Source organism: Camelus ferus, chromosome 9 (genome assembly GCF_009834535.1).
Source record: "Camelus ferus isolate YT-003-E chromosome 9, BCGSAC_Cfer_1.0, whole genome shotgun sequence".
NCBI classification, from domain to species: Eukaryota; Metazoa; Chordata; class Mammalia; order Artiodactyla; family Camelidae; genus Camelus; species Camelus ferus.
Genome location: NC_045704.1, coordinates 36,061,803 through 36,076,660, shown reverse-complemented (window position 1 = coordinate 36,076,660; position 14,858 = coordinate 36,061,803). Strand labels below are relative to the sequence as shown.

The 14,858-nt window shown below is 50.9% G+C and overlaps 1 protein-coding gene across 10 annotated transcripts in view; it reads right to left on the bottom strand.

Moving 5' to 3' along the window:
* The window catches only part of NLRC5 (NLR family CARD domain containing 5), an 80,913-nt gene that overhangs the window by 31,710 nt on the left and 34,345 nt on the right, over window positions 1-14,858 (bottom strand). For 8 of the 10 annotated variants that reach the window (XM_032486370.1, XM_014563853.2, XM_014563852.2 and 5 more), the window contains 14 exons: window positions 12,901-14,575; window positions 11,689-11,772; window positions 11,464-11,547; window positions 10,029-10,112; window positions 9,821-9,910; window positions 9,132-9,191; window positions 7,618-7,683; window positions 7,074-7,157; window positions 5,111-5,194; window positions 4,082-4,171; window positions 2,295-2,363; window positions 1,404-1,472; window positions 581-664; window positions 86-169 (listed from right to left, as the gene is read on the bottom strand). In XM_032486370.1, coding sequence (XP_032342261.1) covers window positions 86-169; window positions 581-664; window positions 1,404-1,472; window positions 2,295-2,363; window positions 4,082-4,171; window positions 5,111-5,194; window positions 7,074-7,157; window positions 7,618-7,683; window positions 9,132-9,191; window positions 9,821-9,910; window positions 10,029-10,112; window positions 11,464-11,547; window positions 11,689-11,772; window positions 12,901-14,575 — 2,707 coding nt within the window. The remainder of the gene's footprint in view (window positions 1-85; window positions 170-580; window positions 665-1,403; window positions 1,473-2,294; window positions 2,364-4,081; window positions 4,172-5,110; window positions 5,195-7,073; window positions 7,158-7,617; window positions 7,684-9,131; window positions 9,192-9,820; window positions 9,911-10,028; window positions 10,113-11,463; window positions 11,548-11,688; window positions 11,773-12,900; window positions 14,576-14,858) is intronic. The other 2 variants (XM_014563855.2, XM_032486371.1) reach the window with 2 other exon arrangements.

The following is a 14,858-nucleotide window of genomic DNA, read 5'->3' as shown; positions in this document are numbered from 1 at the left end:
CCCTTCTTCATCACCCCCTTTCCACATGCATCCCCTCATTCTGATGAGGACAAAGCTCAGAGGCTTTTCCCAGATGGCTACTCACTTCAAGGACTGCAGAGCGCCCAGCCCTGGGAGCAGCTGAGCCAGCAGGGCCACACCTTCGTCCCCCAGAGCATTGCCTGATAAACTGGGAAGGACGGGGGGGAACAGATTAGCAGAGGGTCGGGGTGGAGATGGGCAGGAGTTTGCCTCTGTCACTCAGCCACCCATTCCTCCTGAAACGGACACTTTGGCCTTGGGCTGCTAGGCTGATCTCAGCACATGGCACTGGGTCAGCTGAGGTCTCCTCTAGGGTTCTTACCCTAAGGTTTGTGACCCCTGAGGGGTCAGGGTTGGGTTTCAGAGGGTGTCAAATGTGGGGTATGTGTGTTTTAGGGGGAAGAGTCACAACTTTCCCCGGGTTCTCTAAGGGGCTCCTGATTGCAGCAGGGAAAGAACTGATGATTTAAATCTTAAAAAAACAAAACAAAATGTAACACACTAACACCTACCAACAGATCGGCCCCACCCACCCATCTTCCAACCACAACCCACTCACTCGATGTGACGGGGGAGGCAGCTTCCTCTCAGGGCCTTGCAGAGCTGCTCTAGGTGCTGGGTTTGCAAGCCACAGTGTGTCAGCCTGCAGAAGGCAGAACCACAGCCCTGCAGTGCCTGCCCCGCTGATGGGGGTGGGGGAGTGGCCACCACCCTTAGACACACAGGCAAAGAGACTTGGGGACGGGGGACTGGGATGCATCTGGCATCCAGACAGACAAAGAGGGACCAATACACACTGCAGGCATAAAATGTCACACAGGAAGAGAAGAGCCAGAGAGGGTCAGAGATGCAGAGAGAGAGAGACCAAGATGGAGAAACACAAAGATGAGAGAGAGAGAGAAGGTGACAGAGACAGAGACAGAGACTGAGAGAGACTGAGAGACAGTGCCCAAAGAGGGCAGACAGACAGGGAGGGGGATTCAGATGGACACAGAATCAGAGAGAAGGCTGGAAGAGTTGTGATGGGAATCCTGCAGGGGCTGAGCTGAGCCCCCAGGCCTAAGCTCCAGGATCAGGAAGGAAGGGGCCGAGTTCTTCCCCATTCTCTCCATCCAGAGTTCCCACAATCCCTCAGGTACAATTCCAGCTAAGGGGAGTGGGGACTCTGGGCAGGGAAGGTGACTAGGGGGCTGCCTCGTGAGCCCCCTAAGGGGAGGGCTGGGCAGGGAAGATGGGAGGTGGGAAAACCAGGCCATGACTCCTGGATATAGCAGCTTATATCCTCTGGGGAGTATCTGGGGCTGGGGGCCCGGGGACAGGCTGTGTGCCCAGGAAGGGAGGAGGCTGGAACCACAGCAGGGGACTGCAGGCCATCATTGTACCTGATCCTTGGGAAGCGCAGGGGTGGCTCGGGGGGCATCTGGAGCATAATACTGTCAGGAAATGCAGCCCTGGAGGGACACACACCAAGGCCAGGCTGAGCAAACACCTCTCTACTGGCTCAAACTCCATCTTCAGCCATCCTTCCCACCATTTAATCTCTATATGAGACCTGGGGACAGTCAGACCTTGGCTCCAACTGGGCCCTGGGAAGAGAACTACTTCCTGGCTGTATGACCTGGGACAAATCACTTAGCCTCTTACTGGGAGAACATACGTGAATTGCCTTAGTTGGCTGCTCATTGCACAGTAAATGCTCAATTAACCTTGGCTGTTAGTATCATTAATATCATCATCACCAGTGCCCTCACAGATGTCAGCCTCAGTTCCAAGCAAACCTTTAAAAGCTCAGACCCTACAGAAGAGATTATAGGTGAACACTGAGGAGCAAAGAGCGGAGTCTCTGCCCATGTGCTGCACTGAGGCAATCCAGGATGGAATCCTGGAGGAGGTACTCTCTAAAGGGGTCCTGTGCCAAAGGGAGCCAGAAGTTCTGGCCAAAATCAGAGCTACAAGCCAGGCGATCCTCTGGGTTTAGGCTGAAGGGCCCCAGTCTCCCTCATATAGCTCTCTGCTACCCCACCCTTGACCCTGTGTGCCGTCTGCACCAGGCATCCCAGGGTTCTCTTCAGGGAATGCTTGGGAAACAGGGAGGTGATCTGTCCTTTGACCCTCCCTTTTAGGGCTGCATCCCCAGCCAAGGCTGCTGGCTTCCCGTGCCTTCGTGAACTTGTCAAGGTCCCCCAGCAGTTGTGTTGGACTGTCCAGCTGTGGAGGTCAAAGAGGGGATGGTTCTGGCCAAGGGATGGGCTGGGATGGCAATGGGGTCCTACCTCTCCCGGATCGCCTCCTGCTCCTCTGGCTCTGGGGCAAATGTGAGGACCACAGTTTTGTGCAGCAGGCTGCAGAGAGAAGGAGGAGGGAGGAGGCTTATGGGGGTCCTTGCTGCTGTGTGTCATTTTTTAGCTTGGCCTCCAGGGACCTCCAAGGTGCCATCCCCCTGCCTCTAGCTATAGCACTTCCTCTGACTTTGCCCCAACTTCCTCTGAGCTTCTTGGGGGCCTGAAGTCTTTCTACAGCAGAAATTTCACACACATATCAGCCCTCATTTCCTGGAAAGTCTTTGAAAGAAAATATCAGTTCTGCCTTCTCCCTGGTTTGCCTCAGGCTGAAACCCTCTTCTCTCCTTCCTGTTTGTCGTGTACCAGGGGTACCCTCAGCTGAGGGTGCTCATCCCAGGCTGGTGAGGTCACTGCCAGGGCAGGAAGGCAATGAGAGTCCACATGAGGCTGTAACTGGCAGCTGGAGCATCCTAACATTGCCTTTCAAATCAAAAGTTATATAGTCCCCATTACAAAAGTCATACTTCTTCCTTGTGGAGAACTTAGAAAATATAGTAAAGTAAGAAGAAAATAAAGAAAAATCACCCACAATCTCTTCCACATATCCATTACCACTGATAACATTTGGAGTGGGTCTTTCAAGTCTTTTGTTTTCTTAATGCAGTTAATTTTCTTTCTTAAAAAATGGGATTACAATAATAGTTTCCCTTTTAAAAATTGATATTGCAAAGGACAGATGAAACAAGGGTTACAGAATGGTTGTTAATTATTGGTGGGAACTGGGGAGTTCATTGTACCATTCTCCCTACCTTTGAGTATGATTGAAAAGTTTTATTATAAAAATGATGAATTAAAATTTTTATGTTTACTTAATATGCCACAGTCATCCCTTCACACTAAAGCTGCAGCCTTATCATAGTTCTGTCAAGTTCTTCTCTCTGGTAGTTAAATTAGTTTAATATGTCTAATATCCTATTGTTAAACATTTACGTTATTTTCATTTTTCCTATCATAACCAATACCGCAGCTGAATGTGTCTGCACAATCACTAAAGATGACTCCTTTACATAAATTCCTAGAAGTGAATGGAGTGTCATTTGGAATGCCCTAGGGACATTTAGTGAATCATTATAAAGGTCCCCCTTTCCTCCTTTGAGGGGTGTTTAAAACCCTATTCAGTTGAGAGCCCCTATGGGTGGGGACTGGGTCAACATTAATTAACACCTTTCCTCAGCTCCCCAGACTTACAGAAATAAGGTTGGACCCTTTCTTAGGTCGGGTTCCCTTTGAAAGAGTCACTTGGTCACTTGTGTACATGATGTACCGAAGGCCTGCTCTCTGGAGTAACCAGTAAGGGACTGAGGGAAGTAGAACAGACCAGGTCCTCAGCCTGACCCCACAGGGCACCCTGGAGCATGACTAGCACCACAAGTTTGTCCCACCTGAGGCAAGAGGGCCAGAGAGTTATACCTCTGCCTATGTTAGTGGCCCCACCTGGATGGGGGGCAATCAGGAGAGGTGTAACCTCCCAGGCATCACTTATCAGCCCAGGGCATTTCTTCAGAGGAGGGATAAGCTGTGAGCAGCCAACACCTGCAGCATCTGGAGCAGGTGCACCTGGTGCCAAAGGGGCCTGGGAGGGCACTAAAGGCATCCGCTACAGGTCCCAAAGACCTGGGGCCAGAAAGAATTCCAAGGGTTCGGAGAGAATGATAGGAGAGCCAGGAGCTCCGGCTGGAAGTGGGAGTGGGTGATGGTGGTCCACTGGGAGTTCCTACCTGATGTGTAGTTCTGCCAGGGTCTGGCACGTGCTCACTGCACTGAGCACACAGTGCACCCTGGCTGCAGAAAGCCCATTGTCGCTGAGGCTGTGGAGAGGAGGTGAGAGGCCACCATCAGCAGGTGGCTGAAGTCCTCAGCCCCAGACAGCTCCAGCCCTCTCCTCCTGGCCTCAGCAGCTGGCTGGCTGTCACTCCTGGAATGTCCTGGATCCTTAATCAGGGGATTTCAAAGGATTCTGACCCACGTGGATGAGCCAAGAGGCATATGACTCCCTGTCCCACACGGTGACTAAAGCTATCCAGCTGGAGCAGTGAGAACTGACTCACCATTTTTGCCTCTCTGATCCTCAGCTTTCTGGACTGATGATAAAATAACCACCATTTTTAATCCCATTTTACCAATGGGTAAGCTGAGGCCAAAAGACATTGAGTTACTTTCCCAGGGTCACAAAACTACTCAGTTGACAGAGCCAGAATTTAAATCCAAAGCCAAGGCTCTAAACCACTATTAACACAATCTCCACACTCCCTCACCCCAACTCACATTTGATGCTAAGACCCCAACACATCCCACTCAAACTCCAGCACACCATGTAAGACCACAGCACACCTAATAGCCACACTTTCTTTCCATCCCACCACCCCAACAAGCCACTCCTTCACCCCAAAACCATGTCCCCACCCTAACATGCCACTTCCCACTCCAACATCCCAACCAAACACCCCAGCACCCATCCACCCAATACCCTAATGCAACACTGCGCCCCACCCCACCCTGGGGTTGTTATCAGGACAAGCTGGAACACAGGTTACTGATGTCTGGTGAACATGTTCTACGTGTGCAAGGGGTTTTAATAACTGGAACTAAGTGGCTCATGCCAAAGGTAATGGTTATAACCACTCCAGCTGGAGTTGGGAGAAATTAGTGGTGGTCAGTGGAACAGCACTATTTCTGGATGACTTTGAGCCAGAACTATGGTTCTCCTGGGCCCTCCCTGGTACCCAGCAGTTGGGTGGGCAACTCACTCCAGCTTCCTGGTGATGTGCAGCTGGGATGCAGCCTCCACCATCAGTTGACAGCCTTCATCTTCCAGCTGGTTCCCTGAGAGACTGAGATAGAGGGGTGTGATGTCCTGTGTTGCTAGGGTGGGGTTCCCTCTCAACTCCCAGCATTCACACAGTCCCTCATTGACTTTAGTCAAAGCATCATGCCAATAAATGAACCTTAATTATAACAAACGTTGAAAGATTAGGTATTACATGCCTGGCACTGTCCTGGGTGCTTTTACAATTATTGGATATTGAATCCTCATAACAATCCTATGAAGTAGGCACTATTATTATCCTCATTTTACTGATAAGTAAACCGAGGTACAGAGTGGTTAAAACACTTGCTCAAAGTTGGACCTGGGATTTAAACTCAGCCAGCCTGACTTCAAGGCCCCATCCTCAACTGTTTCTTTTTCTTTTTTTTTTTTAAACATATTTTTACTGAAGTACAGTCAGTTTACTTATGCTACAACCTACATAACTGCTCCTTGTGATGAGCTCCATGCTTACAGGGGCATCTGATCTAGTCTGGAGACCAGGGAAGGCTTCTATGATATTTGAGTTACTTGCTAAAAATACTAGGAGTTCAATAGGTAAGAGATGGGAGAGAGATGGGGGAAGGGTGTTCCTTGTAGTAGGAACAGCACAAAGGCCCTGGGGCATAGCACATTTGAGGACCTGAAAGGAAGCCAGCATGTCGGGATTGAAAAGTGATTGTGAGGGTGGGGTCAGAAGGGGCTTGTGGGTTTGAGGGCAGGGTTCTGGATCACACAGGACTTTAGGATCTGGGCTTTATCCTGAGCAGTGGGAAGGAGCGAAGGGGGCAGGCAGCAGTAACATGCAGTTTGCACTCTGCCAGGTGGAAGTGGCCGGGGTGGAAGCAGGGAACCCAGTGAGGAGGCTGACAGGGTCATCCAAGTGAAAGATGCGAGAGGTTTGGACTAAGGAGGTGGATGAAAAGAGGATGGAGCAAAGAGAATGGCTTTGAGAATGGGGTAGGTCGACTCAGGATGGACTGGCTATTGGGGAGGGCAAGGGGACTGAGAGGTGTCTGGTCTGTGTAATGAGGTGGGTGATGGGGCCTTACTGCAGGTGAGAACACCGTGGGGAGGGACGGGCCTTGTAGTGGCAAAGTGGGTGAAAGTATGTGAGTTTGGTAAAAAACCACCTTCTAACCCAGCCTTGGTTCTCCCAATGGGACAAGGTCAAGGCTCAAGCCTTGGGCACCAAGACAGCCCTCACTCTGTCCATCTTGCCCAAGGGTGGGGTGACTCACCTCAAAATACATGATCATATTCCATCACCCCATTTTCACGCCCATCTGATTTCCTGGAATAGTCCTGGCAGGGGTCCGTTCCTAATGATGTAACAGGACTTCCACCAATCCCCAAGCCCCGCTCTCAAAGGCTCTGCCCAGGACCTGGACATCATGGGAATTTCTCCAGCTTAAAAAGAGGTCACCTCGTGCTAGTCTGGGAGGAAGGCTGGGTGAGGGGACCCTGAGGGCTGTGGTTTGGAAGACAGTCCTAGGTGTGGTGAGGTTTCTGCTTTGCAGATCACAATGAGGATCAGGCTAGGAGCCAGACTTTCTGAGCCTGAACCCTGGCCTGGACTCTTCCTAGCTGTGTGACCTTGAGCAGGTTTACCTTTCTATGGCTTAATTTCCTCTCCTATAAATCGTGCATTAAAAAATGTGCATAGTAACAGTACTTATATTGCACAGATGTGAAAATTAAATGAGGATATATGTAAAAGCACCTGGTACAGGACAGGTGCTCATGGTGGCAGCTATTATGATGATCTGCTTCCCTCAAATTCTTAATGAAGCAGCGTGCCCTTCCCCACACCATCCACTCAAAGCTGGGCCTGTTCCTATGCTGCCCTCCCTTCTGTCTCCTGTCCCAGTGACACTGGGATACTCCTGTCCCATGATACTCACTCCACTTCATCCAGGTATGGACCTTCCCGGAGCTGGGCTATGAGCATCTCCACATCATGGACCCTGAGCTGATACTTCTGGAGCCTGCAGTAGGGGTGGGAGCAGACAGACCCAAGGTAAGAAGCTACACTATGCTTCCTCTAGCTCTGAGTGCGGCTGTCAGGAGCTAGGGGACACAGGAAGCCAACAGACCTGGGTCTAACCTTGACCCTGTTTCTTAGTAGCTGGGTGACCCTGGACAAGGCATCTAACCTATCTGAAACTCAGTTTCCTCCTTTAATAAATAGGACTAATAATGTGTTCTTTGCAGGGTTTTCAAAAGATTACAATGAAGTAACGGATATAAAATACCATAGTGGCCAGTACATAGCAAGGGTCTGTTAAATTACAGCTGCTATTTTTGTTGTTATGACAAATGCTCCTTGTTCAGGCCAGGATGGGTTATTCATGTCCTTTCCCTGCCCCTGCTATGCCTCCTTTGGAAAGCGGACCCTCCCCCGATATCCTATCCCTCCCCTCAAGGCAATAGATCCCACTGAAGTACCTGAGTGCCAGGCTTCTCCTCTGAGCCTCTTTCCTCTGTTTGGCATTTTCCTGCAGGTCTGGGTCTCTGGCAAGAACAAATCACACACTGGCCCAGGCTCAGGAGTCCAGGGCCTGATGGACCAAACCTCTTCCCTTGGTTTCTAGGGGCTGAAGACCCTGTAGCACGACCCACAGTAAGTGAGTAACAAAGACTGTTGTTTGAAGGTACTGAAGGTGCTGTTCAGCAAAGCAGCAGGAACAAAAGGTTTGAGGTCACTTGGGACCTTTATTCAAGTTCTGGTTCTGCCGTATATAGCTGTGTGGCCTTGGGCAAGTCACTTCACCCACTGGAGCTTCCATTTGCTCTTTTCTAAAGTGGATGATATCTAACACATAGAGTGATTGAAGGACTGAATGAGATGATACATGGTCAAGTGCCCGCCGTAGGCACAAAATTGAATCTTAGGAAAAAGAACCTGCTATTATCTAAGATGCACTAGTCTCCATTTGTAGAGTTCAGAAGGCCAGGTGCATGGGCTGTATGTGGGTGCAGGCTGTGGGGAAGCCATAGCATCTCCAGGCTCTCCCCAGCTGAGCCAGGGGAGGACTGGGGGCTGCAGGGAAGCTGGGATTTTGTGGGTTTTCACAGACTTCTGGATTGGTGCTGTCCAAAAGAACCCCCTACGATTATGGAAATGTTTTCTATCTGTTTCATCCACGATGGGAGCCACTAGCCACCCAGGGCCACTGAGCACTTGAAATATGGCTAAAATGACTGAAATGTTCATTTGACTTAATTTTAATTAATATAAAATTAAATAGCTGCATGTGGCTAGTAGAAATGTATTGGGCATCACAGCTCTAGACAAACAGAGAGTAAAGACTCTGGTCCTCCAAATCCTTGTATAGGTGAGGAAATTGAGGCTCAGAGCAGGGAAAGGACTTGCACAAGGACATACAACTTCATTTGACTCTGAGTCTCAGCCACGGAGGGGTGTGAGGGGAACACAGTTAGGAAGTTCTTTAATGGGAAGGCAACTTCCCTTTTTTTCTGCCCAGACAGGACTGGCCAAGCTGGAATCCATGCACAGCTGGAATATCCAGCATTTGAGTGCCAACTGGATGCCAGCAGTGTTCTAAGCACTCTCAATATATTAATTCATTTAATTCTCAGAACAGCTTTAAGATGTTGGTACCATAACTGCCTCCTCCCTTTTTTAATTTGGAAGAGTTTTCTCTACATAATAATGCCAATCTCACCATATCTTCATGCCCTCCCTAAGGGTCTGATTCACTCTGAGATCTCTGGGGATGCTCCCTAACCACAGGAATTGGATGTGGTCCAGAGACACTAGGGGAAGCTAAGTCCTTGGCCAACTCCAAGAAGTAAGTCATTTCTCAGGGCAGCAGTGGCAAGAAGAGTTCCCACATTCCAGCTCTTCTTAGTTCTTTTGGCCACTTTTCCCCACAACTGTCTGAGCTCAGATTGCTTCTCAGGATGAGCCCAGACCTACCTGATCCCTCAGTTCTTACCTTTGTAGCTCCGCAGCCGCCTCTGCAGGTGGGACAAGAAAGAAGATGAGGTCCGCCTCCCTGTAGGGTCAGACACCGAGCCATGAAACCCGTACATCACCCCCTCCCCGCGTACCCCCTTGCTGCCCCAAATATCCAGAAAAGTTGATTCTGTAATTGACAGAGAAACAAGAGGACTGACAAAAATGCTTGAAATGAGACATGAAAAATTGTGACTATGTTGTTGCTTGATGAATCCTGAGTGTTTAAAAAAATCAGGAAGACAGATTTTACAAGAAAGATAATAAAATTAGGAATGCTAAGAGTTTTTATAGGAGACACAGTGTTTTAGGATTAAGAGGCATGGAACTTAACCTACCCTATGATCTTAACAGGCAACGCTAGTTCAGCACCACGGAGAGCGACACGCGACTCAGGATTCCTTCGCTCTGCCTATTCTTGCTAGACAGGTTCATTCATTCCCTTATCCATTCATCCGACTATCCACCTACTTTTCCATTCATTCACTATTTATTGAGTACGAGGTGCCAGGCCAGAGGGAGGCTCTGGAGATACCGATGTGAATAAAACAGACTCAGGCAAGCACACGTAGGTCTTACAGACGAGTGGCTTCCTCCTTTTCCCATCCTCCATATTCTCATTCCCTTTCCCAAGACTCTGAAGGCCAGGATCCCACCCCTTTTGCTCACCTGACCTGTAGCATCCTGATGGTAGGGCATGTGACTGCCACCTTTGTCAAGGAGAGTAGGGCTGATACGGAGATATTGTTGCGGCTCAGGCTGCATGATTTGTGGCAAAGGTGTCAGGAGTGAATCCCCCATCCCATCCACCCCAGACTTTCATTGCTTGTCAAGGGAGGAGGGTGACTCAGGCAGAGGCAATGGGAAGACTGCTTACTCAAGCTTCCGGAGCCGAGGCAGGTAAGGAAGTATCTCTATGATGCTCAGCACCTCCCTGTCCTTGAGCTGGTTGTCTTGAAAGCTACAGGAAGATCAAGGCCCAGTCCCTCAGCAGTGGGGTTGGGAGACTTGGGAGCCCCAGTTGGCAGGTGACAGGCATGGCCACCCTCATGCAGGAGACACAAGACAGGGACTCACAACAACATCATGGTATCCAGCAGGCCAAGCTAGGAGGAAAGGCCCTCTGCTGGTCTCACTTCTGTCCCTATTTGGTCCCTTTGGGGGAGTTTCTGCCTGGTGACTCAAGGGATCCACATGATAAACTGTGAAGGCCTCATGAGGTGGGATGAAGGGACCCAGTGCCCTGCTCTCTGGGCTCTGTCTGGGATGTACCAGTGCCCTGAGTTCATTAGGGCCTTTTGGCTCCCAGGTGATGAGCAGACTGGGATGCAGGAGAAGCTGCTTCCAGCCTCCTCTCTGACTCTGATTCACCCAGAGCCCTAGGCCAAGCACTTTCTTTTCTGACTTCACATTCCCCACCTGTCAAATGGGGTCCACACCAGCCCTGCCTGGGTTCCTAGCTGGAAGGAGAGAAGAGCTGAAGAGTGTGAGGGTGCTTGCATGTGATCACTTGCTCAGGACAAAGGTTTAGAAATGTCAAAACTGACTGACATTTATTTTTCTTTGATTATTGAGAATGACCTTTATCTTCTCTCCCATCACCCAGAGTGATCATGAACAGCAGAGGGGACAGAGCAGAGCTCTGGTCCGGCTAATGCACCACTCAACAAGCAGTGCACACTGTGCTAGGCTGAATCTGCTTGGATGCATCTGCCTGGATGGAAGGGTGTCTTTTCTAAATCTCATAAAGGTGCCATACAAGGTAGCAGTGGTCCTGCCAGGGAGCTGCTAAGAAGGATCCCTGGCCCCATCCTTCTCAGGCCATTGATCACAGACACAGGGCAGGAGTATATTTGTGCATATGTGTTTAGACGTGGATATAGATCTAAGTGTGCATGCAAGGGCATGTACGTGGGGCATATACTTAAGTGAGCAGGCACATGCAAGTGTGTGTGCATGAATGTGAAGGTATGTGTGTGTTTCATGCATTTATGTGTACCTACCTGGTACCTGTCTACACACTGCCATCCCTTCTCTCAGGGTCACAGAAAAAGGAGGGGGACCCTCAAAACTCAAGCTCCTTCAAGATGGCCCAAAATGTTAGCACTTCTCTGAGGTCTCTAGGAGTCTTGTGTTTGGATCCAGGCCCACTCAGTTCTCAGACTGATACTTCCCCTCTCTGGGTCTCACTGAAAAAGTACTGGCCAGAATTTGATGGAATATACAGGACCCAGTCCAGACCCCAGGGGGGCCCTGGGACCTGGGCAGTGAATCCTCCCCTCAGCCAGTGAGCCCTCCTGGTGATCACTCACCTGACCTCTTCCAGCTGTGGACAGAGGGGCAAAGTCTGCACCAGGTGGCTGATGCCTCGGGCAGTGATCTTACTTCCTGCTAACCTACAGTGTAAGTAAAGATGGTGAGGATGGGGAATGGGGATGGGTAGACCAGAAATCTGCCCTGTGTAGGGTTGAGGGGAGGGAGGAGAGTTCCAGGCATCCCCAGCTGAGGATTTGTGTTGGTTTCAACCCTTGGCTCACCCCAGCTTCTTCAGGTTCTCCATTGTTGGCAAGCTCCTGGAGAGGGCTTCAGCAAAGGCGTCCCCACACTTCCTGCTCTTAAAGCTGCCACAGGAAGACGTAAAGTGGCAGAAGATCAATTGTAGGCAGGGTTTAGTGGTCATCCCCTCCTCCGACAGATGGAACTTAATACAGTAACAGCAATAGCAGTCGTAATTGTTATAGTAGTAACAAATACATATTATGGCAGACACTAATTGACCACCATAACCCTTTCTCCACTGTAGCTATAACTGGGAGCACGGTTTCCCAGCCAGAGGTGGTGTTTTCCAGCCTCCCCTACAGCTCAGTGTGACCATATGACTATATTCTCACCACTGGAATTCTATTTCCAGGGCTGGGCTTTAACACATTGGGCACATCTGATCCATGCTCTCTTTCCCTTCCCCCAAGCCAGAGCACAGATATTTCCATGTCCTAGCTTTGACCATGCAGATCAAGATGCCCAAGGAGATGATGTAGCAATGGTGGAAGGGACTTGGGTCCCTGAATGATCATGTGGAGCTGAGCTATTCCACTGACCTGGACCACTTACCTCTGAGTCTTCCGTAAGAGTGAAATAGAATTCTATATTATTCAATCTACTGTATTTAGAGGGGGGTGGGATTCTTTGTTACTGCAGCTTAACCTTTCTCTCTAGCTACTACACATGCTGAGCTTTTACTGTGTGCCAAGAACTGTGCTAAGAAGTGTTTTTCATGCATTATTTCATCTCATTCTCACAACAACCCTTTGAAGTAGGTATTACTGATTCATTTTAGGGATGAAGAAACTCAGGCTGAGAGGAGGTTAAATAACTTGTCCAAACCAAACAGGCTCTAGCAGAATTGCTGGTTCACTGGTAGAATTCTCACCTCCCAAACAGGCTCTAGCAGCACAGCCTGGACCAGATGCTCCAGCCCAAGACTGAGAGAAAGAGAGAGAGAAAGAATCTAGGAACCATGACAAGATGGGATCTAACTGGACTCCAGAGTTACTGGCCAGGTACAGAGCTTCCTCACTGTGTCACAGGTTAAGGTGCAGTGGGGGCCTATTTGTTCTGATATTTGAGGTTCTTACTCAGTCTCCCTCAGCAGGAGTCTCCAGACTGGCTGGTTTCCACTCTCCCAAAAGTCCAGATCTCTCCCAGGGATCTCCTCAGGTCCTCCCCCGTGCCCCTGACTTTACTCTCACCTGAGATTCTCTATCTGCCCACAGCCTGCCAGGGCTTCAGGGCAGCGGGGCTCCAGGGGGCAGCCCTCAAACTCCAGGTGGATAGGAGCATGCCTGTGCCCTAGAATGTTGGTCAGGGCAGCCAGGTCGGCGTAGGTCAGCAGGAAGTTGTGGAAGGGCAGCTGATGGGGGAGGCTTTGGGCTGTGAGGCTGGCCAGCTCAGGCTCCTGTGTCTCACCCACACAGTGACACAGCTCTACAACTTTTGGCCCTGTGAGCCTGCGGGTGGCCAACTTCCTCAGTGCCTGCACAACTGCTGCCTGCTTGGTACCCACCCACACCTCGTCCCGCTGTGCCAGGAGGCCAAGGAAGGGACGGCAGGCACAGGACGCCAGACCAGCCAGAAAGGTGAGAAGGTGATCTAAGAGGTCCTGTCTAGCGCTGGTCCGCAGCACCCAGCGAGAACTGAGAGTGACATGCTGGGTGACTGAATCTTTGTCCACCTTGGGGCTGGCCATCAAGTACAGGGCAGCAAAAAATTCCTGCAGGCTGAGGTGGTTGAAGGCATAGCCCGTCTCCTGGTGCCCGGGGCCTGTGCACACACAGAATGAGTTCAGCAGGCCTAGGGCAGCCCCGAAAGCCATCATGGGTGGAGGGATGTCTCCTGCAGAGAAGATAATCTTCCTGGTCTCTAGACCCCTCAGGGCCACCTCCCCGAGGCCCAGCAGGTACTCCTCATGCAGGACCCCTTGAGGGCTAAGGGTGAGCACCATCTGCATGTAGTTCTGAGTCACGGTGGGCAGGAGGGCTGCGGACTGGCCTAGAGAGCTGCTTGGGAGCAGACGATAGAGGCAGAGGCAGGTGACTCGGCACAGTGCAGGCACCGCACACATGCTCCAGAGACGTCTGTTTGCCTGCAACTCTGCTAAGGCCGCCTCCTGGGACAGCTGGTCACTGAAGAAGTGCCTCACATACTCCTCCACTCGTGGTGTGTCAAAGCCCCACATGTGGACCGTGACCACCTCCGTGGGCAGGCAGGCAGGCAGCTTCCCTGGACGTGAGGTGGCCATTACCCAGCAGCCAGGCAGGAGGGCCCCACGGCAGAGGCGGGAGAAGAGGGTGAGGGCTGAAACTGGGGCCTCAGGATCGGCAGTCTCCTTGCTGGAGCAGGAGTCGAGGATCTCGTCCAGCCCATCAAAGATCAGCAGGACTCCGTTAGCATTCTCCTGCAGGTACTGGAAGACAGCCTCGGGGCCCGCCTCGGGTCTCAGGTACAGATCAAAAAGGAGCTGGGGCAGTGTCAAAAAGTCTGTGATGAGGTTGAGCTGGCGGAATTCGAAAAGGAACAAGGCCTGGTAGCGGTCCAGCTGACCATCAGCCCACATCTGGCAGAGCTGGTGCACCAGTGTGGTCTTGCCCATACCCGCCTTCCCCAGAAGCACCGTCACTCTCGGGCCCTTGTCGGCCTTGGTATTGAAGAGGTCCCGAATGCTCACGTTGGTGCCATCTTCTGCCTTGGGGTGCCCCATAACAGCCCCCTCCTGAGTGTCAAAAGGCGCTGAGGTCCGGCTCCACTGCAAGATTGGAGGGATGTAGGCTTGGTGGAAGGCCAGTGGCTGCCCCGGCCCCGGAGTCTTGCTGCCATAGCGCTGCTGGGTGGAAGTCCTCAGCAGCTGCAAGTACTTCTTGGCCAACTCTGCAGGGGGCAATAAAATGGCATCAGGGCCGGAGGCCTCCCTGCCCCCCAGTTCCTCTCTCCCCAGTATCAGGTTATTGGGAGCCTGTAGCTGCAGCTATGTATGTATGGGGGAGGGTAGCAAAAGCACATAGGGGCTCTTGTGCCACTCAAATTCCTAGAATTGGTTTTACAGAATCACAGGCTCTGAAAGCCATTTACACATGGAAGCATGAATGAGTAAGTGTGGATCATGCTATATTGGTTTTGCAACAAGGTGAGTGGTGCAAAGTTTTCAATAAGA